We start from the raw sequence: 27,513 nt of genomic DNA on the forward strand, positions 1-27,513 counted from the left end.
GGTCCCAGGCCTCAGAGAGGTTAGGCTGGCCTCAACTAGAGCCAGGGCCTTCTCGGCCGCGGCTCCAATCTGGTGGAATGCTCTGTCACAAGAGACTAGGGCCCTGCGGGACCTGACATCTTTCTGCCTGCAAGACAGAGTTGTTCCGCCAGGCCTTTGGTCAGGGCGCAGCCTGACTCCCTCCTCTGGCAACCTGCACAGAATTTTGCTTAATTGGTTGCCATCAATTTGATTTAATTAATTTTTATAATGAAATGTTTTTAGATTGTGTGATTATTTGACTGATTATTTGATTGTTGTTAGCCGCCCTGAGCCCGGCTTCGGCTGGGGAGGGCAGGATATAAATAAAATTTATTATTATTATTATTATTATTAAATTGTAACCAGACCTTTTGGGATGACATGCATACTAGTGTCAAGAGGAGCAACAGCGTTTTCCTGAAAAACAAAAGGCAGCTCCTGAGGTAAAATGGACATTCAAGAGTCTCGGCTTTCATTGTAAGAACTGTTGACCCCTGAAGACTGACGAGTCCAAGTATAAAATGCAAGCAGCTCAATAAGAAACAATAAGAAGGGAAATAAAAGTCTGAAAGTTTGTTTTTCAGTTCGTTTCGTATAAAAGTGTGTATCATTATTTCAAGTTTCTCAAGTACACAGAATGCAAATTGGCATCCAATGCATTAAAAAAAATTGACACATAGATTACAAGCAAACAAAATAGGTAGGTTAGGCTTATCTCATGGTGTATTTATTTCCAATTGGTTTGCCTTTGCTGAAACTGACCCACTTTTTATTCTACTCCTGAAGTGGATTTTGCCCTTGGTAACCAGAGACTGAACAATTTTGCCTTGTTTGGTATGAAACATAGAATCACAGAATTGTAGAGTAGGAAGGGACCACGAGGGACATCTAGTCCAACCCCCTGAAATGCAGGAATCTTTTGTTCATCGAATACACGACTCTGAGCTATCCCAGCAACTTCATGTTAAATTGGAATCTACTGTTACGTTTATTACTGACATAAAGTAACCAACACATAACCAGCTACATTGAATTCACCATGCTTTGTACAAAACCAGTCCTTGTAATTCTGACGAAACTTATGCCTTGGATTCAGAAACAGTGAACACAAAAGAAAAGTATAGCCTGGATCGGACATGTTCCTGGTTTAATAAACAATGGTTTGTTGGATGTGGAATTTACTGCATGTTTGCATTCTCTTGCTTACTGTTGCGCAATCCACCTCCACTTGCATGTCCAGCTTAATACAATAATTCCTGTTTTTTCAAGCCACAGTTTGCTGAACTAAGCTGTCTGAGTGCTCTGGTTTGAGTGCTCCCTATAAACCAGGATTGGACACAGTACTTTCCTAATCCAACAAAACATGGCATGAGCCAGACCTAGGATTCTTTCAAGGAGGGATCACAATGCAATAATGCATGTTTGGCAGGCGTCTGTCCAGGACATTAAGTCCTTTCTACATCTCATCTACATGAACAAACTTGTTTATGCACAGACTTCACTGAATCAATTTAGCAGAACGCTTGTCATAAAACATTCAAACACAATTGAAAATTTTCCATATAATATTTATACTTTCAAAAGTACAATATTAATACAGGTCCATCAGTTAGAAATAACAGCAGTTTGTTAGCTCTACAGGGCTTCTTTAACGTAAAACCAGCTTACAAATGCTGAAAAGCAGCAGTGGTCCAATAGTCACCATTACACATGAATTTGTCATCTCTTCCAGAAAATTAAAAAAAAAAGTTCCCAAATTCAATTTACTAGTATCATGAAATATTAATAAAACATCCCCAAACATGCCACAATCACTATTCACAAATAAAGTTAAAGGAACATACAAAATATTTTTTCACTTAATACTGTTAAATAACAATAATAAACTACAAGATTTCCTGAACAGAAATGGTAGGACCCCTGAATGTTTTACAGTGAACTTCAGGAAAAAAAATTAAGTTATCTATGACTATTTTCATGATATACCAGCCAAAGATTTACATAACCATTTCAAAATATACCAATAAAGATTTACAGCCTCTTGAAGATGCACTAAACAAATAGGTCCAGAAAGGGGAACACAAATGCTTAAAAATACTGTTACTATCACCAGGAGGTATTTATGATACTCACTGAGATGCATAAGCTTAGTAGTAACATGTTGACTAGCTCCAAAAAAAAAAAAAAACAGATAACATCTAAGATCTTTAAAACCCTCTAAGGTCTCATGCTTTACAAAGTCTGCAATGCAGAGTGATGGACTTCTCTAGTATGGACTTGCATTCTTCCAGTGGATTTCCAGAAAATATGTTGACACTGAACAGCCATGGAAGCATGGGGCTGGGACGCCCGGATCCCATCGTTTTGTTTTTAGTCATTCAATAAACATCAAGAATAATACCAAGCTTCAATTTGTAAGCCAATCCGCACTAATAGACATGGAACCTGATAGCATGTAACAAAAGGAACTGTTTTCCCCCCACTTCTTCAGATCAACGTCAGTACTAAGTGCTTTGAAAAAAGGTCTTTTGTAATAAGTTTTGTTACTTTACATCTAATATTAAATAAGAAGTTGAAGGGCCATGAATTTAAGAGCATTAAAAGACAAGTTTACCTATTTAACAGTCAAGAAAGCTTTGTTTACATTCCAGGAAACATTGCAGTTAAAAAAAGAAAAGATAAGATAAGATATAAAACTGCAGCAATAATTCATGGAGAAACAGATGCATTCACATATTATATAAAGCCACTGCAATTTCTGCAGGCGTTCAATTGTTTGTTAACTATACAGACAGTAGTTATTTAGCAGCAATGATTCCGCAATAAATAATGCACTGTGTTTCTCAGTCCTGCACAAAAATTGCAGCTACTGTTACATTAACAGTTGTAACCTACTGGCTCTAATGGCAGAGGAGACCGTAAAATTGACTGTACAAAAATTTGTCACACTGTGACAACAAATATAAAAACATAACCAGCAGGTCTGAAATAAAAAGACTGCACTGTGAGGAGGACAGTGTAGACAAACAAGATTTCAAGTCCACCAAGGGAAGGAACTGCCTTCAGGCTAGAGTCCTCGATAGGTGCAAGGCAGCCTTGGGCTTGGAAACTGTGTGGCCGACTTCTAGAACAGCATGCTTTGCCTTCTGTTCTTTCCATGCCCTGAAACATAAAACATGGGTTGTATAAAGGAATCTGAGCAAAGTTTATGGCTCCTACCAACCACTGCAGCACATGATGCCAGAACGCTTGTGCATCGCAACAGACGTGCAAAGAAGCGATGCAGTTTCTGTATGGCTTTATCCCTATAGCAACCCTATCACTTCTTTGTGAAATGAACCTGCACAGGCATCTCCAAGCTTAATTCGTAAGCAAAAACTCTGTACTTTCACAACGCTAAAAAACACACCATGCGATTGAGGAATCCAAGTAATTCCAAGTATTCGTTTACAAGGTGTCGATTTTACAGTTTCCTAGCCCTCCAGCTACTGCAGACCTGAAAAACAACAACAAAAATTCTTTGACGCTTACGTACCCGTCTCTGGATAAGTGGAGTTTCGAAAGCCAGGATCTTTCTGAAGCTGAATCTCTTTCAGAGTGAATATTGACACACCTGAAACAATATAAAGAAGTGTCTTTTTCCCCACTTAAGAGCCTCATTTCTAGAAACATACACTGTGCTCAGAAACCACAATGACTGCCACATGGAGTTAGAAAGAAGCAAATACTGGGGGGGGGGGATGAAGGAATTTTAGGGGAGCTCTAGAACTACTAATGGTGCTCCTAACACTGAAAAGATTATGAAAGGGAATCAAAAAATGATGGGGAGAAAGGAATAATAGATATTTCCCCCATTGCTGCCTTCAAATGCAGCCGGATAAGAGCAGGGAGACCTAAGAGCCTAAGCTTTATTGACCCTGATAGATGCAAGGATCGCATATGTGAGAGAAAGTTCTGTCTAAAGTTTGGGTGAGGTGTCAACAACTATGAAGTCCTACTCTACCAGAATCTAGTAGACACAACTTTTTGACTCAGTGCTGCCTTAAGAGATGTTAGTGGTTTAAGGAACAATCATCCAAGGAACATTCAGAAACAAGAGAAGTAAGCTGTCACCTCACTCAAACAAATGGCCAACTAACATCAATGACAAGAGCGGTCTGCTTACTTTCTGGCAGAGCATGTATCCTTGTTCCAAGACTTCTAAAATATGCATGCTTCATAGCTTCTTCTGCTGAAATCCTTTTCTTTGATTCATACTGTTAAAGCAAACAGATTATTTTTTTTGCACACATGCTTTGAGTAGGGATTTAAATGCAAACTCTTTGAGTGGTACTCAAAAACAGACTAATAGCTAGTGCAGTTCTTTCAAGTGTGGTAGGTAAGCTGTGTCCTCTTTAGTCCATTCAGTATTTCTGCAGTATTTCTTTTACCAAATGAAGCAATCTTCAAGCTTAGGACCAATGCAGCTCTAATACTACAATCCTAAACATGTTTCTGCAGAAGCAAGTCCAAAGAAGTTCAATGTGCTTTTCTCCCAGGTTATAGGACCACAACATAAATGAGATACTACCAATGTGTGGATAACCACAGCTACACTACCTCTGTAACATGTCTAGTAAGGGCTTCAGCTGGTACACCAGTAGCAAGTCAAAGATGCTTCACATCAGAGAAGCCACCTAAGCTTTCAAAGAGAAAGCCAAATTTGAATGTAAAGGTAAAGGGTAAAGGTACCCCTGCCCGTACGGGCCAGTTGTGTCCGACTCTAGGGTTGCGTGCTCATCTCGCTCAAGAGGCCGGGGGCCAGCGCTGTCTGGAGAGACACTTCTGGGTCACGTGGCCAGCGTGACGAAGCTGCTCTGGCGAGCCAGCACCAGCACAGCACACGGAAACGCCGTTTACCTTCCCGCTAGAAAGCAGTGCCTATTTATCTACTTGCACTTAAGGGTGCTTTCGAACTGTTAGGTGGGCAGGAGCTGGGACCGAAAGACGGGAGCTCACCCCGCCGCGGGGATTCGAACCGCCGACCATGCGATCGGCAAGCCCTAGGCGCTGAGGATTTACCCACAGCGCCACTCGCGTCCCTTATTTGAATGTACCCAAAGCTAAACAAACAAACAAACAAACAAACAAACAAACAAACAGTCATGTAGAGGGAGTGCATCCCTGACTCCCAAGTCAGATGAAACACCTACACACAGTACTTCCATCATGTTCATTGGTTCTTTTCCAGCCTATTACTGACTCCACACATCATCTCAACACTGAGCAGCTAAAATTTGAAGGGAGGCCACCACCACTGCACAAAAGTGTTTCTAACAAGGGGCAAAGAACCCTTGTCAATTAAACCAATTTTTAATTTTTTTTATTTGATTGGCCAGTGTTCTTGCCCATGTTTGAACTGATCACACATACAATTTTGTACTCTTATCATCCACCAAGTAACCCACGGAACTCAATTTTCAGTGTTCATCTGAAAAGCTCAGTACAGATGTCTAAAGAGTAAAAAAAATAAAAAATGAAAAGCAGCTTACTTGAAGAAATCTTACTATCAGTTCAATTCCTTCTGAGTCAAGCCTGGAAACAAACAAAACAAAGTTTAGCATGTAATAGTTATGCATTCCTAAAACACTGCTTCAAGTAGAATCTAATAACTGAAGTGATGTGTATGTGTTTTCAGTGGAGAGAGAGCGCTGCAAATTTCAAATCACTCAAGAAGTGGAGCTATAATAAAAAACAAATCATACACAAACAAGGACTATGAGACCCTAATTATGCAACTCCACTAACAATGCTCCTCTGCCAATATGCCCATGCAGTACATTGTTTTTAACTCTAAAGCTAACGGCAGGATGAATGGGCATATGATAAGTGTGGCTGCCATCAAGGTATGTTGGGCAGATTTTTTAAAAAACAAATTGCATTATTATATAAGGCTACCTTCAGCCTGTGCTTAGACTCTGTCTCCACACACTTGTGTAAGGCAAATACGAAAAACCAGGAAATGTTACGAAACATTGTAAGGCAAATACGAAAAACCAGGAAAAATGAGAAAAACCAGGAAACATAAAGCACATTCCATTACATGCTTCGTCTTAAAGTCAATAAAGCTTAAGTTCTAGAAACGAGTTCATTCCCACTTTATCATAAGGGACAAAAAAGTATTTGTTATGATTTGGGAACATAAGAACATGGCAAAAGCCTGCTGGATCAGGCCAAGTCCAGCATCCTGCTCTTCCAGTAGCCAACAGATGCCTGTGGGGAACCCCCAAGCAGGATCGGAGTACAAGAGCCCTCTCCCCTCCTGTGGCCTCCAGGTTTTCAGAAGCACGACTGCCTCTAGCTGGGGAGACAGAGTGCAGCCATCATGGTTGTAATAGCCATTGATAGCCTTCTCTTCCATGAATTTGTCCAATCATTTAAAGCCATCTAAGTTGGTGGCCATCACTGCCTCCTGTTGGAGCAAGCGCCCTAGCTTTCAGTAGGTGCTGTGTTTAAATAAAGCACTTTCTTCTATCTGAAACTTCCCACATTCGGCTTCACTGGATCTCCTGGAGTTCTAGCGTTATGAAACAGGCAGGAAAAGTTTTCTCTATTCACTTTCTTCACACCATGCATCATTTTTATAAATCTTTATCATGTCGCCTTTCCTTACTCACCTTTTCTCTAAAGTAAAAAGCACCATGAATGCTGCCACCTTTCTTCAGAGCGGCGTCGCTCCGCCCTCTTGATCATTTTAGTTGTCCTTTTCTGAACCTTTTCCAACTCCAAGCTATCCTTGTTAAGGTAAAGGTAAAGGGACCCCTGACCATTAGGCCCAGTCGTGGCCGACTCTGGGGTTGCGGTACACATCTCACTCTATTGGCCGAGGGAGCCGGCGTACAGCTTTTGGGTCATGTGGCCAGCATGACTAAGCCACTTCTGGCAAACCAGAGCAGCACACGGAAACACTGTTTACCTTCCTGCTGAAACAGTACCTATTTATCTACTTGCACTTTGATGTGCTTTTGAACTGCTAGGTGGGCAGGAGCAGGGACCGAGCAACGGGAGCTCACCCCGTCGCGGGGATTCGAACTGCTGACCTTCTGATCGGCAAGTCCTAGGTTCTGTGGTTTAACCCACAGCACCACCCGCGTCTCTCCTTGTTAAGGTATCTTGTTAAGGTAAGGCAACCAAAACTGTACACAATATTCCAAATGTGGTTACATAATGGATTTATATAACGACATTATGACATCGACAGTTTAATTTTCAATTACTTTCTTAATGATTCCTAATATGGAATTTGCCATATTTCACAGTCACTGCCAGTTCATTAGAAGGCGGATATTTTACAAATTTACTACCTACCTACTACGGCTAATCCAAGTGCTCTAGTCCATTGGGGAAGAATTAGCTTTAGATTCTAAATTGATATTTTCATGCTGTGTACTCAGACAGATTTGTTAACATGTTCCAGTGTCTCCAAACACAACATAAAATAACTGTAGTACCTTGGAGCATGGTTGATTAAAGGCTGTGGCTTGTATTTGGGAAAGTTGTAGTTCCTAAATTCATCACTGGAAGTAATGCCTGGCCACGTTTCTTGTGATGGAGTTCCTAAATGGAAAGAAAAACAAATCACACCCATACATGGACTAACAAAATGCAAGCAATTAAACATAGCATCTGAACCCAAAGTTCCCCCACCCAGCAACAAAGAAGAGATGGTAAGCAAGCAACTAAATTTTGGTTAAATTCAATAAAATTGTAGATTAATTTGCAAAAAATAAAAGTACCTCTCTTTATGGAACACTTTCAGAAATCCTCTTAAAAAGCATGATAACCCCATAACTGTAAGCTAAGCAAAATCTATTTACCTAGAAGTCTGAAAATTAAGTGCAATTCGTCTTCAACAGTTGACCCGGGAAATAGAGGTCTTCCAGATGCCATTTCAAAAAATATGCATCCAACTCCCCTACAGACAGAAAAAAATTAAATGACAGTTCAAAAAACTGATGTTTCCATTCTGGTTTCCAGTCTAGTTGTACTTAAATGCAACTTGGCTTTCTTGACCTACCCATATAGCGCTAGACATGGCAGTAAGAGCAAAACAACAATAATATAAAATAAGGTACTGCATTCTCTTTCTTCCAGAAGAACCAATTGGCAAAAATTGCATGCATGGACTTTTCTCCACCTGATGGATCTCAATCAGTCTCACTACTGACATTTAGAGTTCCTAAATAGGCAAACCTTTGCAGAGTTGTTTTTTAAAAAAATATATATTTTATTCAGGATTTTCTTGTTTTACAGAAGTGTAGTGCCTCGTATTTTTTTCCCCATGTAACATTTTTACAAATCCGTTTCATTTGTTGAGGCATTAGGGGGAGAACAAAAGAAAAAAGAAAAAAGAGGGGGGGGGTGGAGAGAGGGAGGATGGATAGGGGTGGGGTCGGGTGGCGGTGTTTCTATTATGTTTAATGTATGTAGAGTTTGGTGTCAGCGTTGCTTGTGTTGTTCACTTGTGTTCCTTTGGTGGTGAGAGAGGTTGGGTTTGGCCTAGGGTGTGATTGTTTGCTTGTGATTGGCTGTGGTGATCTTTGTTTTTGTGTGTGGGTGAGGTGGGTGGGTGTTTTGGATCAGGTTAGCCATATTGATTTGTATGCTGTTGGTGGATTATTGTCACTGTCCTGTTGGGCTGTGTATGTGATAAAGGGGAGCCATACCGGGGTGAAGGCGTCTTCTTCTGTTTGTCCCCGAGTCAGTTTCAGTTTGTTAGTTAATTTTTCTAGTAGGCCTGTTTCCCATACTATTTGGTACCATTGGTCCATGCTTACTCCTGACAGGTCTCTCCAGTGTCTGGTTATGAAACCTTTGCAGAGTTGATTTCTTAAGTAATTTGCTACAACTAAACCCAGGTTAAAATATATTTTTCTGTTCTTTGCCTGCCTCCCTCCACCGCTGCTGTAAACTAAAGAAGTGCTTTGAAATGTTTAAGAACACTCTGCAATATTACTGAGTTTCGTATTCACATGTAGGAGACATAATTTCACTGAAAGCAAACATGGGTTAGTAACTGAGAAAGACATACCACATGTCAATTTGCGTTGAATATTCGGAAGATCCAAGGAGAACATCAGGCGGCCTATACCATAATGTGACCACCTCATTGGAATAGGTCTTCGTAGGGACAGATTTTGCTCTAGCCAAACCTTCAATGAGAAAGTGTCACATTAGTTTCCTGTAGCTCTTCTGAAGCCTCCTGGCATTTCATATTACATTGCACTGTATAGATATCATCTGTGCTTTCATCTGTGCTTCTACAGACATTCTGTGTGGTTCAGAAGATACTGCTGAACACACTAAGTAGAAGAATCAGAGCAAGGGTGGGGGACACGTGGCCGTCCAGGGGCTATTAAAGTCCAAACATCCATCACCCCCAGCCAGCATGGCCAACGGCCAGAGAGGATGGAGTTTGTAGGTCAGCAGCATCTGAATGGGAGGTTAGACAAATTTATACAACTTGCTGAAATACGCATGCTTGTAAGTGCTTTTCTGCTCTGTACCCAAGGACAGGGAAATAATCATAGCTCTGAGGAGTGACTTAATGCTTAATTCCCTTAATGTTTAGGGAAGCTTTTAATGTTTAATAGGTTATTCCATTTTAGTGTTTTGTTGGAAGCAGCCCAGAGTGGCTGGGGGGACCCAGCCAGGTGGGCGGAGTATAAATAATAAATTATTATGATTATGATTATGATTATTATATTAATGCTTCCAAAGGGTGGTTTTTGAGGCTCCCAATAACTGTGCAGCCCCTGTGCTACTGAACAGCAGGATAGAGCTCTGGCAAACTTTAAAACCATAGGAGCTATGTAGCCCCCAAGTTTCTCTGACACAGCAGGAAGAGCCGCTTAACCCAACTAAACTAAAGCTTAGGGGTGCTTGGGGGTTTCCCACTGGCATCTGGTTGGCCAACAGGATGCTGGACCCAGCAAGTTGTTCTTATGTTCTTAGAGTCTGTGCACTGTGGACATCCGAGCATATATGCACAATTAATTGCACGTGATTATATGAGAGGTATTCCAAAGAGTGCACATTTCCCCACCACCACCCTCAATGAAGCAAACCATTCACTCCATACCAAAGTCTGCTAGTTTTAATTCTCCTCTTTCATTAATTAGTAGATTTTGTGGTTTCAGATCTCGATGTAGCACTTTTCTCCTGTGACAGTATGCCAAACCACGTAGAATCTGGTATAAAAATAACTATAAAAGGAAAGAGGAGAGAGAGAGAGAAAGCTTAATTCAAAATTAAACTTTCAGAACTGATAAGGAACCACTGCATGGTTGATTATCTGATCGTAACTGCCAGTCTCCAAAAGCAACATGTACACTGAAAACAAAGAGAAATTCTTCTATAACGGCAACCTGTTTTCAGGTACCAGCTACCTTAATTGTTATTAGCAAGCTTATCCTTATCACTCAAGTGAATTCTTTAAAAATACCCCTCTCTCATTGCTGCCTCCAATTACCTTCCCTTACACTGCAGTCTTCTATTTCAAATGCAGTGAAAAGGAGATTGCAGGTTAACCCAGCGACATGCTAAAGCAAATGAAAGGCAGCTCTGCATATCAATGTATCTTTAATCACATTTGTCATAATTTCCCCATCATGAGAACTTCAATTTAGATACCACAATAGCCCCGTGCCTGTTTCCTTATGTTCCTTCCCCTGTTGCCTAAGTTTGCCTCTTGAATCAACCCTTTGATATCCTCCATATTTTCTTTTTCTGTGTGTGTTTCTATGCCTGAGCAGATGTCTGCTGCTGCTGCTGCTGCTGCTGCTGCAGGTTCTTGGCTAAAGACAAAAGTGTCCTCATAGAGCTATTTCTTCATACAAGAAACAAGCACACTCCAGCTTATTATTATTCATCAGCTGACTGAGAAATGCGCACACAATGCCTTGGCACATTGCCACACATTTCACTGCTGAATTCTGCCGTGGAACAGTTTGGGAAATGGTTTTTGAACAACAGCAAACCCCAAAAAAGGTTGTGGTGCTTTTTTCGTGGCTTTGCAAACTGTTTTTCCCTCAAAAAACGTTTGGACAACTGTTATTCTCTTTGGCTCTCTTTTAAGGATTTCATTACCAAACCACATTGGGCTACCCTTCTTCGCATTAATTCCTCAATGCCGGGGATGAGGAGAGCACGATGTCCAATCGGAAGCCTACATTTGCTTGCCTCCATGAATATTCAGTATCAGTGTTTTCGTGTCCCCAATCTACACCCACACTGTGGGTATTTTTTGCATCGAGAGACGAAGGTAAAAATCCCGCTCTGAGAAGATGACTGCTGTAGAACAGCAGCTATTAATCATTTGCAGAGCACTCTCTGTCACTGAATCTTGCCCTTGTCCCCAGGAGCTCAGGGCAGCATACATGGATTTTTATTTTATCCTCCCATTACTCCCCTATGAAAAAGGTAGATTAGGCAGAGGGAACTGCAGGTCTGAGCAGGGCCTTGAACCTGGCTTTCCTACATATCAACTCCATGTTTTAGTCACAGCACCACCTTTGTGATAGCCTTGTGGGGTGATCAGTGGGCCCTTAACAATACCTGGAGATGTCAAAGATTGAACCTGGGACCTTCTGCAGACTGAGTAGATGCCCCACCACTATGCTACAGTCCTGGCCCAAACTGAAGAGACAGGGAAGGATGCAAGCAGGTGGACACAGTAGCTCTTCAGCAGACAAAGATTATAAAGATATACGCCTTTAGGCGCCAGGCAAAAACATTCCTCTTTAGCCAGGTCTTTGGCTGACTGACAATGCCCTTTTAAATTGGGTTGCTGTTGTTTTTATTTTGATCATGCATTTTGTGTTTTAATATTGTGATTATATCACGTGAGCCACCCTGAGACCTGCAGGTATAGAGTGGCATAATAATAATAATAATAATAATAATAATAATAATAATAATAATGGATTCAGATTTTTTAAAAGTCCTGAATAAGCTGCAAGGGCCAAATATATGGCCTGTAGACTACTTCAGCTCATTGTTAACCTGCATGTGTTAAAAAACAATGATTTTATTTCATCTGACGTACAGTCATGAGTGTTGGGTGGGTAGGTTGCCTCTTTCAAATGCTCCTATACAGTCGTACCTTGGAAGTCGAATGGAATTCATTCCGGAAGTGTGTTCGACTCCCAAAATGTTCGGAAACCAAAGCACAGCTTCTGATTGACTGCAGGAAGCTCCTGCAGCCAATCAGAAGCCACGGAAGCCGCGCTGGATGTTTGGCTTCTGAAAATCGTTCAAAAACTGGATCACTCACTTCCGGGTTTCCATTGTTTGGGAGCGGATTTGTTTGGGAGCTAAGGCATTCGAGATCCAAGGTATGACTGCATATGCCATGGAAAGGCTTTAGGTTATCAATCCAAGCCCCTTACAAAATATTAGCAGCAGCCTCGGTTTTTAAAAGTTATTTGCTGCTCATTCAACCCTTGGATAAACCAGTCCGCACCCCAAGGTTAAAAGGTCCAGTTTTTTCCTCCCAACGGAAATTATTTTGAGATCTAAATCAGATGGGTTAAAAAAATATGGGAGGATTGCTACACCGAATAAAATAAAAGGATCTATGAAAGGAAGGGTCCAGCAATGTTATAATAATTTGGGCTTAAAATCAACTGGAACACTTAAAATAGCCAAATTTCATGTCATTCTGGCACGCTATAGGGTCATCCACATTTACTCCACCAGTCATCAAGTAAACAAGCTCTTGCTTGAGAAACACGAAATGTTTGGTCCACTGAAAGGCAAGCAATTACACGCAAAACTATGTAACTTGAATACTTGCCAGTTAAGAGGTTCTCTTCAATAAAGCAAAGTGCTTCTATGCAAATTTCACAGTGGTTTACTAATTAAACCTGCTTTCTGAAGGGGAAATTACTCAAATAGGAACACCCCCTCTCACATACACTGAAAAATATATAAATATTAAGGAGCACCAATTATGAAAAAGAGCAAAATGGTTGGAATATAGTGACTATGACTTACCTTTACATTGTGCATACTCATAATGTTACCACAATCATCCATATACTGCTTTAAATCTTTGTCCTGTGAAAACAAAAATAAGGTGTTAAGTTATCTACAATAGGGATACAAAGTTATGTTTATTTATTGCTACTCCTTAAAGTGTTTCTTTCTTTATTTCTTTAGAGAAGAGGGAGGTGCCTATTCTGGCTGATGGACCAGGTGTTTATTTCCCTGCTCCTGGTGGGCCAAATCTGACAGGTGGGCAGCTTCATCCATCACTATGACCTCGGGTGATGCTGTGCCTCAATGCTCTGACAGTCGTTGCACATTGCCTGAAAGTGTGAGGCTCTTTGGAAAAGGCCTTTTTGGTTTTCAGAGTTTAGAATCTAAGCCGCACAATCTAAAAGGCTCAGGGAAGATAGCTACAACCCTGCCAATCTATATCAGGAATATCGTCAGATTAAAACTGGAACCATTAATTGGTAGATTACTCAACTGAAGCTTAGTAGGACCAGTTTTGAATGAGAGGGTAAATTATAGACAGTGAACAGAAACACTTTTGAGGAATTTTGGTCTCCCCTAAAGCAAGAAAAGAAGGAAAATGTTGACGAAAGCTTTCACCTCTCACAATACTGCCTTCTATTTGTTACAAAATTCATTTAGCATTTTCAGCATTTCAATAGTCAAAAAGGATTTGGGACACACACACAAACAAACACAAGATTATATACTGCATCAGCAAAGAGGCAGATGATTAATCAACTCTTTTTTATCAATTGTCAGTTCAGCTTTAAAACTACTCCTAGGAAATGCTTATGTTCAGACTTTGGTGAACCTTTGAAGGTAAAACTTTTGAGGGAAGTAGCTAAAATACCTCTCTGTGCATCCTTATAATCTGAACCAGGCATAGGCAAACTCGGCCCTCCAGATGTTTTGGGACTACAACTCCCATCATCCCTGACCACTGGTCCTGTTAGCTAGGGATGATGGGAGTTGTAGTCCCAAAACATCTGGAGGGCCAAGTTTGCCTATGCCTGATCTGAACTGTATGAACAAATTAAATAATTGTGCGTGTTTGCAGCAGACACAAAAAGTTCAAGATGGAGCATAGGGGAAGGGGTAGAATAAAGTATGTATACCCAAAACTAGTTGAAATCAAAACTGAGTTGCTCCAGAAAGACACTGATGAGCTAGCACAAAACAATACTTTGCAGGACCGATAACTGCAGAAAACTATGGATGAAAGTCATTAGGTCAAACTCAGAAAAGGCTGGGGGAGCGGGAAGTACTCCTGGTTGCTTGCTACTGAAATATGAACAATTTAAGCACAAAAATGGATCCTGAAACAATCTCAAAGCTGTATCACCGAATCCTATTAATGATAGTCCCTTTCCTATCCTTTTCTGCCCCAGGTTGCAGACCCTATGAATCACCCTGTCTCCTCAGGCTTATCTTTTGTTGTAACCACAGACACTGAAGCAGCACAGAGACTGCGTTTTAGAAGGTCTCCACCTTGTCCTCATAGCAAATATATGATTAATTGCCCAACTTCTCTAATATAGAACAACTGCATTTTCTAGCATGCCAATTAGGCACCCAAACATGAGAGTGGATTGGCTGTATATTCTTTTTTAACAGTGCCAGCACAATGTAATAAGGTAAGTCATACTATAAATAGCTTAAGGTAGTGCTGAAACAGCATTGTTCCTTGCCCCCCCCCATGGTGGTGGTGGGGGAAAGTAGTTGACACAACAGCTGGAATCCTGAAAACAAAGAGCACAAAACAACTGGCTTTCAAAAAGAAAACATTTGGGCTATTTTAAGATGTAAAATAGATCTCTCTGTTTCTGTAACAGAATATGAGGAAGATGTACATCTGCTGTACATACAAAACTTTAGAAGACAAACGCATTAAGTATAACACACTCAAATTATATATATATAAAATAAATTGTTCAGTAGCACCTTAGAGACCAACTAAGTATCTGAAGAAGTGTGCATGCACACAAAAGCTTATACCAAGAATAAACTTAGTTGGTCTCTAAGGTGCTACTGGACAATTTTTTTATTTTTATATATATTTCGACTGCGTCAGACCAACACGGCCACCTACCTGAATCTACACTCAAATTAAAGAGTTTTGTAGCAAAAAAAAAGCAACGTTACTACAATTCATACAAGAAATTGTGGTAACGGAATGAATTAATTAACGCCGCTGCCTCCCACAATTCACATATACTGAAACAGTATCATGATATTTCTCTAGGGTTAAACAAATTCAAACAAGAAATTTGAGTGGGAAAGAAAACAACTTACCAGGTACTCAAAGACCAGAGTTAATGATTTGTCTGTATGAACAATATCATGTAGCGTAACGATATTTGCATGTTTTAGATCTTTTAACAATGACACTGCAAAAGGAGAACAGAATTAATAGCCAGGACTGGTAAATAAATGGAAAAATTGAAGTGTACAGATATTAGCGTGTCAAATGGATAGTGGACAGCTCTGTCTGGAAATATATAATTTTTTTACACACCATTATTTTAGTTCATGTGCTACAGATCCAGGCAGAAATACAATTATGTTCTGCAGGTGAAATCAAAGGATCCGAAGGCCCAGAGTTTTCTCTGAGTGAGTGGGTTAGGCACACTTTTTTCTGTAGGGGCTTGAAAAGCAGAGGCTTAGCCCCAGGGAACTATCTTGGTGATGATCAAAAGGGGGCATATGGAAGTCATGAGGGAGAGGAGAGAAAAAATATAGGATGAAAAATGCCATATATTTCAGGTGGGGGCGGGACATGGTTTAGATTTGCTGTCACACCAAGATAACACACTATTTTACTATGACAGGGTTATGCTCAAGAGGAGTTCTTTCTCATGTCTGACACTTGGGCAAGCAAGCAAAAAGACAGGATGCTTCATCATTTATAACTGCTGGGAATGTCACAAGATGCATTTCTGGCAAAGAAATATACGGGCAGGGCGCAGAATTCTCTGTCACATGAATTCAAGTTGATCTACGGGCTTGAGGTAAGTCTCCAGGGTTTCAGGCAAGGTTCTTTCCCAGCCCTGCCTGGGGACGGCAGGTTTCGAACCTGGGATCTTCTGCACGCAAAGACAGTGTTCTGCCATTCCGCTACAGCCTTTCCCCTCGGGTTCAGGATTTGATGCATTTCTTCACAACACACAAGTCATACTACTGGAGTTCCAGTTGGTGGAACCATATAAAATGCAATTAAAGAAAAGAAAATCAGCTTACCTTCTCTAATGGCTGTGCATGGTGCCCCCTCTTCGTGTTCTAATCTGATTTCTTTCAAAGCTACCAAGTTTTCTGTCAGCTTACTTCTTCCCTTATATACAGTTGCATAGGTGCCCTGTATAGCGAGGAAAATGACAAAATACATGCACTCACAAAAACTGTTTTAGAGTTCTTCTCCAGCTATAGAAAAAAAGCAAACCAAACTTTGATTTTTTACTTTAAAAATCATAGAATCATGGACTTGTAGAGCTGGAAGGGACCCTGGGGGCCATCTAGTCCAACCCTCTGCAATGCAGGAATCTCAACTAAATCATAAATGACAGACAGCCATTCTGCTTAAAAACTTCCAAGGAAAGAGAGTCCACCATCTTTTGTGGAAATCTGTTCCACTGTTGAACGGCTCTTCCTGTCAGAAAGGCCTTCCTGATGTTTAGTCACCTTTCTTGTTAACTTAAAGCTACTGGTTTGGATCCCAGGCTTTGGAGCAGGAGAAAACAAGCTTGCACTATCCTCCATGTGATAGTCCTTTAGATATTTGAAGATGGCTATCATATATTCTCAGTCTCCTCTTTATCAAGCTAAACATACCCGACTCCCTCAACCATTCCTCATAAAACTTGGTCTCCAGACCCTTGATCATATCTTGATTCCTCTCCTCTGCACACATTCTAGCTTGTAAATATCCTTCTTACATTGTGGTGCCCAGAACTGGACATTTCTCCATCTTGTCCATGCAGAAGACCTACCACTTGCTGGTTCCTCCTCTTGCTTTGAAGATAGTCAAATAAACCTTTTGGAAATCATTTTTAACCTCCCTTGCAAGCTTGAGTTCATTCTGAGCTTTGGCCCACCTGACCTTCTCTCTGCAACATTTGACTACTCGTGTATACTGTTCCTTCATGATTTCGCCTTTCTTCCATTTATTATACATTCCCTTCTTATATCTCAGCTCATCTGTAAGCTCCTTATGGAGTTTCAAAAGGGGTTAAGTTGGCACTGTGGTCAACATCTGTGCCAAACAAGCACTTAAGCATGGTTAGGGCAAGTAGAGATAGTTTTCACTCTGAATAACAGAGGTGGAAAAGAGCCAATCAAGGGCTAACCATGGGATTGTTTAACCATGGTCAGGCAACTGTGAGTGCAACAAGTGTACCAGATCTCCTTTACATGCTTATTTTTCATTTCTTGGGGGGGGGGATTGAACATATAGGGTTGCAGCTAATGCTAGTGCAACTCAAGAGTAGACTGACTAAAATTAATGGACACGAGTAACTGGCACATTAATTTCAATGAGCTTACTCTGAGAAGGAATTAGTTTGAGATAACCCAAAAATTATGTTTAAACTAATTCTTGAAAAAAATGCAAAGAATGACAAAATCAAATAGTCCTCATCTGTGAATCACTAGGGCCTAAAATAACAGTGTTAAGGTGTAATGGTGCAAATACAAGAGTGCAAATATCATTAGTGTAAGAAGTATATATTTTGTAATATAATGTTCCCTTAGGGCAACTCATGCAATGTATAACCAGGCGAAATCAGACCACATAACATCTCTATATGCTGAAGATGCCCTCACAAATCAGATGACTCAATTGAAACTGTCATGTCTGTCTCAAGCTTTCATTTGTTGTCAAGTAGTCATCTCTTTATAACCACTGCTGAACATGACAGCTGTTAGGCATAGTTATTACAAAGGAAAACCATCATGCCTTTAACAAACCAGGCACAGTTACTAGTTTTCCAGCCTGCCCTATTGCTTATCCTAAACAGTCAAGGATTTAAAAACATAAATGAAAGGCAGTGGATATAATGTTGGTTGTAGACCTGCATAGACTCAGTTGGTTTCAGCAAGTCACTATCTATCACTGTCACTCTTGTGAGAGAAAAAACAAGATTATAAAACACCTTACACATTGAAAAAACGTTGATGTGAGTATTAATTTATTGATAACAAGACCCACATCTCTTGGGGGGTTGTAGGGTGGAATAGGATACATACCTCACCAAGCTTTTCCAATTTTATGTAAGTTTCCATTTTCCCAAATCCGATTTCAGACTGTAATAAAGGGGGGGGGGGAGGCAAAAGGCAAATTCATTTAGAACTACTGTAATTAGTGAGACACTCATGAGGAACTGTTCACCTATTGGAAAACAAAACTGAGGAAGTAACATGTCCATGCAGGGTTGGGATAGTCTATACCAGGATAAAAACTAGGGCCTGGAGCTGCACTTTCTTTAGTGGACTTCCTGCCTGTATCTTCCCAATGCAGCCCACTTATCCTTTTGAAAACTGCTTCTGGGGGTTAGAAGATTGCCTGGAACAGCAACAGATGTGGCAAATGGGGAACTGAAGCAGGAAGAAAGAATAAGCAAATATCAGAACTCCCCTTCCCTTGCCACCTTTGCAGAAGCACTGGCTCACTCACTGAATCTAAGCCCTGGCTTTGAATGTCCCAGTAAAAACTGGTTTCCCCAGTTCAATTGGTCCCAGTTCAAAATATTAACACTACCTCAGGTGCTCTGGGAAGCAATGTGAAAGGAGATTACCCGCAGCCCAGTAACAGAGTTTGTGCCAGGTCCTTTGGAACTGGATTTGCTAATTTACTGCAGAAGTCATCACGGGCCCTGATCCATCTCCCATCAAAGCAAAATATGAATAAATGACTAGTTATGCAAGAACATGGATGGGGAAATGTACATCAGAAGATGTATCCCATTCAAATTAATATATAGACGCTACCCACACTTTGACCTAATGAAATTATTCTTATTTTTTAGAAAACCCAGCAAGAGATATGTGCATGCAAGTCTGCTTATCCTATCAGACCTACTTAGCTGGATTGGGATGAGAGGCTGTGGTTTTTCTTTATTATGCCAGCAGCAGGTTGCAAAATCTTTCCTCATGTGGCCTGTCTTCCCACACACTTTTCTTTTCCCATATAAGACTCTGAGGGCTACTTCTTACACACGCTTGGTCCATGAGAACAGATACCAAGGCACAAAATGCATATACACAAAGACAAATATTCATTTATTTCCCAAACGTTTAGACCGCCGTTCATCACACACAGCAATCACAGGAGGGTTTCCAACATCCATCTAAAAATATGGTTGATAATAAAACATGTGGTTTTTTTGTCAAACAGTAAAAATATTAGAAGTGCAGATTAAAAACCTAAGACCTTGAACTACCACAATAAATTTCCTCTGAAGGCTTGGAAAATTAAGTAAGTTCTAATGGAATTCCAGAAGTGCGGTTGCCATCCACACCTCCAGGGGGAGAGAATTGTATTGGCATGGTGGCACAACAGAGAAACCCCTGCCTAGCTTGCTTCACCCCCTGGTAGGCCAGGACATGAAGTGCATATGCACACACACAGCCATACACACACACTTTTTTAAAAAATGGACACTTTCCCGCTTAAAATACATGCAAGCAGTGGGCCAAGCCCTTTCCACTCACTTGGTTTTAGAAAGACAAGAATCTTGATGTAGGTTGCATGTCTTTCATGATATACGTAAGAGCTACGAGTGTTTTGTACTTCACCCAAGAACAATACGCTGCTAAAAAGCACCTCTTTCCCTAGCAAATCAAGATGTTAGTTTCCTCCACCACCCCTCCATTTTACCACTGAACATCAGGAAAAGCCTGGTAAAACTGCTAATTTTCAATGCCATTTCTGAAACTAACTTTTGGTGGGTAATTGCTATTCTTCCCTTGACCCAGTAGTGCGACTAGAGTCCTGCTTTCACACCAACTCTTAACTGCAATTCCTGTACTCTGCTTGCAAAAAGTGCATTATTAAGAGACTTCAACTCATTATCTTCAGTAATCCTGAATATTGCTTCTCCTGTGCACTGAAGCTATACATAACAGAGAATGTTGTGTTGCCTCAAAGCTTTATTGCTGTCTCTGTTGGGGAATCTATTTATACATAAGTATAAACAAAGTAGAAATGGGAAGGAACTATAGTATGCACACAGTACAGTCCTTAAGAAAAACAAAAAACTACTAGCCTTTAGGGAAGGTTATAAAGAATTTTGTTTTTAAAAAGTAGTGGTAAATGTTTCTCATTATTTGTGCTCCTATCACAAACCAGGGTATGATTATAATCAACTTCCTAGGGAGGGAGCCCCAGTGACAGGCTTAAGATCATGTTGTATGTGGGTTTCTACAGTGCTCCATTTACTGCAGCAGAGAAAGAGTAGGATGGAAAAAACAGATGACCCTTCTGATAAAAAACAAAGAGTTTAAATTACTTAGTATATGGAACTAAAAACCATTATCAAGGACTTATTTGGAGGGTGGGGGAAGTCTGCAGAAATAAAACAAGCATAAGGTCCTGTTTAAAATCAGGCAAAAAGGGGGCCAGATAAACATGACAACTGAATGCCCCCCACCAACCACACTTCAGTTGGCAAGGATGATTTCGATGGGAAGCTAAACATAGAAAGACAAATAACAACATCAGTTCCTCGCACCCTCTTAGGTCACTGCAAAACAATCCTGAACTAATTATCTAGAGCAGAATCATGCAGTGGGATATGAACAATGCAAATGGTGGCAGCAAGGTGGCTGACACTCAGGGAGGGACTGGGCTGCAAAGTACAGTGGTACCTCAGGTTACAGACGCTTCAGGTTACAGACTCCGCTAACCCAGAAATAGTACCTCGGGTTAAGAACTTTGCTTCAGGATGAGAACAGAAATTGGGTTCTGGTGGCGCGGCAGCAACGGGAGGCCCCATTAGCTAAAGTGGTACCTCAGGTTAAGAACAGTTTCAGGTTAAGAACAGACCTCCAGAACGAATTAAGTTCTTAACCCGAGGTACCACTGTACCTACAAATGAGTTTTATGCAATCCCAGATACAGTATGTCAGTGAAATGAAGTTGCAGTTGTCATGGATGCCCTTGAATCATACTAGCAGCTCCCGCCTCTTAGCCCTGACATGAGGCCCTGAGGAGAAAGACACCAACCTTGGCCTATGGCTTAAAGCTCTCACTCTGTGTAGATGGGAAATGTTCATGCATGCATACTGCAAGCCCGTTGCTCCTGTATTGCTTTTTACCCTTCATGTTCCCCTAAACAGGGACTACATTTGCAGCATCTGTTACCAGACTTTATTGGCAGGAGGAAGAATAAGCAGGAGAAAAAGCAAGTGTCACTGGGGGCGGGGCGAGGGGTAGCACAACCAGCCTTGCCATGCAGCCAGGGAATGTGTTGCTGCCGCCCTTTGCAAGGAAATGCTGTGTCCCCACATCAAATGCCATCAGAATACTAATCAGCTGAGGTAAGGGCTGTCTAGCATAAAGCAAAAGTCAGCAATTATCTGCAAATGGCTGATGAAACCATGCTGACAGACATTCAAACCTATTTTCCCTACATGACTGGTTACTAATTGTGGGGATTTAAAATTCTACTAAAGTTCGCAGACATCTTTTGCTATTTATTTAAATGGAGCCAGCTTTCATTTTTCTCCTCATGACAAAAACCTACTTTATAATCAACAGGGCTTATCTACTATAAGTCTGTTAACAGAACTAATTGTACTCGTTTAACTCTCCTACTTAGTTGGGCCCCCAAAATGGTATTAAATATGTATAACATTTCATTCACCGACAGTAAAGGGCTGTTTCAACTTCAATTTGTGAGGGTTTCACTATAAGCGTTATCAAGGCAAAAGTAAACAGAAAAAAAGAATCTCCACACAGGTAGACCCCAATGAAAGTAAATAAAAGAAAAACTCTATACAGAGCCCATTAAATGACCCCAGCATGGTCAAAACCTCCAATTTAAACAACACAGGCAACTGCTGCATGAACATTAAGTAGCTAAGATAAAATAGAATTGAACTATTCAGTTCTGTCCTCCCCCTCCCCCACTACCACTTCAAGGATGTTCTGAGATGAAAGAAAACTCAAATTAACATTGAGGCTTTGAAGACTAGGAATTAAGATTGGGAACTACTAGAGTCTTGAGATGCCACCCCTGTAAGGTGCACTCTTGCAGCACAACCAATAGCTCTCAGTACCTTTTTTACATTAAATATTGGAGATACAACTCACTGACTCTCAAATCAGGCTAACAGAAAAAGTATAGGCAGTGACCCTTTTCTGCAAGTCTTTTCTAAGTGTCTTTTCTAACAGGCCTTGGCATCCTATTAAGCAACCAGCAAGCCTTCTATGGGCAAAAAGCACTGTGTACTTCGCAACGTTCCTCTCTTCGTTCTAGGCAACATTTCTCCCTTATTGACAGCACCAGCATTGGCACCCATATAGCTAACTGAAGCACCACTGTTTTCCTAATACTGGCATGTGCTTGTATAACATTTTACACTAATGGAAACTGAGGACTGGATTTAACTCTTGTTCAAGGCCAAAAAAAGGGAGTGAAATTTTGTGACTGGATATATAGCTCATAGGACATATTTGCAGGTCATGCTAAACCATGGGTGTGCAAGGAGGGAATCGCTGGAAACCCTGGAATTGTGCATTCAGTTCCCTTCCTGCACAGTCAAGAAAAAGACTTTGTTAAAAACTAACTCTGGTTAGCTTTTAACAAACCAGTTTCAGAAACCATGGTTAGAAGTCGCCTCGATTTGAAACTGACCCTGTTTTGAAACCACAACCGCCAGTCTGGACAACATGACAATCAGACATTCAGGGCAAGGGAAAGTAAGAATTGATGAAGTTCTTCAAGCCATGCAAGAGAAGTTGGGGGTGTGGGTGGGATAAGTGATCATGAGGATCCTTGCACCTTCTTCCCCACTAGTGGATGTGACAAAAAGCCAATGGTTAAATTGGAATATATTTGACCACAGTAATAGTTCACTAAAACATAGAAGGGTTAAAAACATTAGGTATAGACTCTTGCTCTTAAATGACAGATGAATTAAAGGTGTGCCAAGATGATACATTGCTACAAACACAACTTTGCACTTGTCAGTACATGCTAAACTGATTAAATATTTACTCCACTAAGCTAGGCCTTTAATGCAAATGTTTTCAAAGGGAGACCATAAAATGGTTACTCTATTTTTAAAAAACAACAACACTTGATTCCCTCTGCTAATAGCAAGGTTTGTGCCATATCTGAAAGGCTAAGTTGAATGCAGAGTTTCTTGAAAACAAAATTGTTGCACATCTCAAAAGAAGAGCACAGCGGACTGAGCAGAAGGAAAGAGGCAGCACGTGCATTGCCCGCAAACCCAAACACAGCTGCCAGATCTCAGCTTACAAGGAGCAACAAGTCCTTTTAAATGTGGAAGGGGGAGTGCGGGCACAGAAAAGGCGTTTTGTAAGAGAGGGTCCATTTTAAATGCACACTGTGCTCATTAGAGGGCACAATTTTTCCTACTACAGCTTGAAAAACAGGTTCCTACAAACAAGGATTGCTTGAGACGGAAGGGAAAATAGTCAAGCTATCCTATAAAGCACACTGAAATAGATTTATCTGAATGTGCCAAGACAGGTACAGAGCAGCCCTTCTATAAAAACACTTCTTTGCAGCTGAAAGGATCTTAAGAGAACAGTAGCTTTTTCTTTTGACTTTAAAGTTGCTGTAACCAAATTTATTCATTTTCTATTCTTTTTCCATTTCACCCCCCCCAAAAAAAAATCCAAGGCAGTTTGCAATCCACACAATTAGGAAGTTACCATTTGTGAATCAGTAACTACTGTTAAGTACACACTTCTAACATCAACACACACCCAACATTGGGTATAAACTTACTACTCTCCTACCTGGCACCATATGCAACCTGCCTCTGCCTCTACAATTTAGGATAGTGTCCTCCCTCTGTTGTAGCTAATCTACTCCCATGAAAGCCTTACTTTCACCTTCCAAGTTTCCTTAGCTGTCCACTTTCCTCTCATCCAAGGGGGAAAACACCATACCAAAGCAACCCTACTAAAAGGAAGCTCTTCCTCAAAAATCTGCTCCTCTTGATTATCTCGATTGCAAATAATATTCCAAAGTCTTTGCCTGCTGTCACTACAACTTTCTGATCTTCTTAGCTTTTATGGCTCATTCATGTAATTAAATGTTTGTGTTGGATGACTGCAAATTATATTTTCAAAGCCTTCATGAAGATCCATTCACAATCTTCAAGAAGTCACCATGTCCTTATGTCTGGCATAACTTGCAATGTAAACAAGAGCTACCCTACCTCCGATTGGCAGAAGTAAGTATTTACACATAATATTTTCTCCAAGTTTAAAACAAAGCCAGCATGATTGCTATAAATAAATGCTATGAATAAAAACTGACTTAAAACAAGAAACAATGTTCTAGGCATACTCTTAAAAAAAGTATTTTTAAAGTTCTAATCAGCGATTAAGCTCACACTGAAACAATAAGCTTTGCATTTTATCACCTCTTTCAATGCTATGACACTAGTGCTTTCAGCAGAACTTCATTTTAATATGGTATAGAAGGCACACTGCAACTGCTGCAGTCTTCCCTTGTCTGAGGCATGTTTTTATAAATCACAGAATACTTATAACTAGGGCATTTAATAATTTATGATTCCACAGGGACACATAATATGAGAAGTTTCAAGTGTGAGGTGCCAGGGAAGAGCTCACAGTTGGGTACCATTGGCAGGAACCCACGGTGCAAACAAAGCTTTGGCTTCATCATTCCAAATAAAAATAAGCATGAACAAACCAGCAGGGGAAAGGGATGATGATGATGTGGAGGACAATAATAACAGTGATATTTACAAAACAAATGCCACTACCACCATCACCCAACCCACTTTCTAGCCCAGCATTATGTTCTTTTTAAATAAAAGTCTAAATTATAAATAACGCTAGTAATAAATATCTAGTAATTACATACTTCCCTGTGCATATACCAAAGATATAAGTACATGAAATGTACACAAAGATATAATTTATTCTGGCAGCTGTTAATGAGCTGACCATGTTTTTGGTGACCACTGTGGCAGATGTGCAAGAAGTCAGTGGTCAGGTATCTGTATCCTAAGTATAGAGAGGAGCAGAAGAAACTACTGGAACTGAGTCCAAAAAAATCAAGCAATGTGAGAGACAGTAGCAGATGTGCCACACTGCTGTGCAGCAGACCACAAACACTGCTAGTCATAATCCAATGCCACAACACATTTCAGGGGCTACCAGAGTATCTGTCAACTAGAAAAGGTAACAGCAACTTACCAGGGATGCTCTGCGAGATCGTCTGCTCATTGGTTGATCAAACGGTGGACTGTTTATCTGTAGCTTTTCAAGATATCCATCTGGTATCCTGATGTCAGCAGGTAGTGACAAACGCTTGTTCAGGTCCTAAGGAAGTTAACAACCATTGTTAGAGGGGCACAAGTAATTTTAAAAACCCAAAAACAGGCACCAATCAACTATAGAGTTGATTCAAAGAACATTTCAATGTTCAATAATTGAAACTACTAATTGTGAAGGAAGCATCATATATCTAATAGTTATGCCACGGTTAGGCCAACTTGCTATTAGACACGATCTCCAAGAACCAGTAAATCTCAAAACAACTTGTTTCCAAAGAGAACTGCAGTTGTACTACACATCTCAACTGCTTCAACGAAACAAATCTGTATTTGCATTACTGCACAAAAGGATGTGCTTCAGAGTATGATCCCATACTCTGAAGTAACCCCATCAAGCCCAGCTAGACTTACACCCAAGTAACTACATATATGGTTGAAATCTGTTGTGTTCTATTATATATGTGTGTGTAAACACACACACCTAAAATATGGTAACTGTCAACAGGTGCTCAGGGATGAAGGCCGTCTCCATAATGCTTAAGAAGAGTCATATTCAAACCTTCTCAGACACTCACAGTTTGATCACATACATTAGCAAGTATTCTTGAGTTTCTTTTCCTCTCAAATGGACCTCACAGACTGATGATACTTGGCAGAGGCAAAGGTAACCTCTGGAGCCCAAGATCCCTAATATTCCATTCTCTAAATAAAACAATTCTGACCAAGTTCTGGGTTGAGTCCATTAGCACCACATTTTTCTGCAATGTAATTTACCAGTCTGGCATGCTCTAGGCTTCTCCCCTCACCCTGCCACTGAAGTGTGGCCTAGGTGTTCTCATAACTCAACTATTACGTAACCTGGAACAAGATAAAGGTCAAATCTGATGCTCTGATTCCAAGTGGACTTGTATTAAGTTCTGATTTATATTATCTGCCCTTTTAGGTACAGTAAGTATTTCAATTATATTCTTATATTCAGATTTATAAACGTAAGACCATTGTGGACAGCAGGCAGCAGTTAACCTCTAGACAGCTTCCAACAGCTAGGAAGGTTTATCAGTAATAAGGTACACTTGCACACCAGTTTTTGGCAACTTCTTCCAAACTGCGACAGTTTTCAAAATGGATCAGCACTTGATAACAGTTTCAAACTCTTGAAGCTTAAATTGGGTTTGGGCCTGAACTGCTACTGAATGAGAGGGACTGTCTGGAAAGATATAAGGCATAGCTCTAACCTGGCCTGAAGCTGACAAGTGATGTTTATAGACATAATCCAATGTTTTTAAAATAGTTCATATTCTTGGCTGTCAGACAGAATTATTGAGAGCCAGGGAATAATAAACTGTTGAGGAAGCAGCAAAGTAAGTTATAAAGAAAGAAGAGATGTGAAAGAATAGAAGCAGAAAGTAAAAGAGAGATGAGGACTGAAGGCAAAGAAGAGGATAAACTTTCCAGAAAAGTGCAACGTAAGCTTTAATAATATAGGTGCACTTCACTGGACAGAAAGCACAAAAAGATAAATTATTAAACAATTGGCAAAGAGGCTAGAAGCCTAAAATAATTGCTTCAGTTTCCCAAATCTTCTTTATTACAGTAGCTGAGAAGCACATAATAAATCATGAGGACAGGCACTTAATTATTTGACTCTAACTATAGTATTGTCCTTGCTACTGCAATGCTATCACAGAGAGAGAATAAATGGAAAGCGATGCCCTCATGCCATGGCCATCAGGATCCCGTAACATTACCAATGAGAAGAGGGGGGAAAGATTGAGCTTCAAAGTTTGTAGATGTCAGCTTGATTGCCCAGAGAATCCATTATAGGTCAAATGAAAGTGATTTGCTCTCTTGTGTAAGTATCAGACTGAATCAGCCATCTCACCAGTTTCAACTAGCATCAGGAAGACATCATGTCAGCAACAGCCACAAGCTGCTTGCTAATAAGTTACACTGCTG

At 40.4% G+C, this 27,513-nt stretch overlaps 1 protein-coding gene and 1 long non-coding RNA gene across 3 annotated transcripts in view; one reads left to right on the forward strand and one right to left on the reverse strand.

The window, feature by feature from the left end:
- Positions 1–1,568: 1,568 nt before the first annotated feature.
- The window catches only part of CDK17 (cyclin dependent kinase 17), a 71,159-nt gene continuing 45,214 nt past the window's right edge, over positions 1,569–27,513 (reverse strand). For both annotated transcript variants that reach the window (XM_082240788.1, XM_082240789.1), the window contains exons 5-17: positions 25,478–25,603; positions 18,301–18,357; positions 16,300–16,414; positions 15,355–15,449; positions 13,057–13,119; positions 10,142–10,265; positions 9,092–9,212; positions 7,878–7,975; positions 7,512–7,617; positions 5,553–5,595; positions 4,187–4,277; positions 3,557–3,634; positions 1,569–3,183 (exon numbers count right to left, since the gene is read on the reverse strand). In XM_082240788.1, the coding sequence (XP_082096914.1) occupies positions 3,146–3,183; positions 3,557–3,634; positions 4,187–4,277; positions 5,553–5,595; positions 7,512–7,617; positions 7,878–7,975; positions 9,092–9,212; positions 10,142–10,265; positions 13,057–13,119; positions 15,355–15,449; positions 16,300–16,414; positions 18,301–18,357; positions 25,478–25,603 (1,155 nt within the window). In that variant the 3' untranslated portion in view covers positions 1,569–3,145. The remainder of the gene's footprint in view (positions 3,184–3,556; positions 3,635–4,186; positions 4,278–5,552; positions 5,596–7,511; positions 7,618–7,877; positions 7,976–9,091; positions 9,213–10,141; positions 10,266–13,056; positions 13,120–15,354; positions 15,450–16,299; positions 16,415–18,300; positions 18,358–25,477; positions 25,604–27,513) is intronic.
- LOC309542192 lies at positions 10,275–16,292 on the forward strand. Its single transcript, XR_014224140.1, has 3 exons — positions 10,275–11,809; positions 15,305–15,357; positions 15,891–16,292. It is a non-coding gene; the product is annotated as an uncharacterized lncRNA (long non-coding RNA).

The sequence above is a fragment of the Podarcis vaucheri genome (assembly GCF_965113315.1).
Source record: "Podarcis vaucheri genome assembly, chromosome: 10".
NCBI lineage: Eukaryota > Metazoa > Chordata > Lepidosauria > Squamata > Lacertidae > Podarcis > Podarcis vaucheri.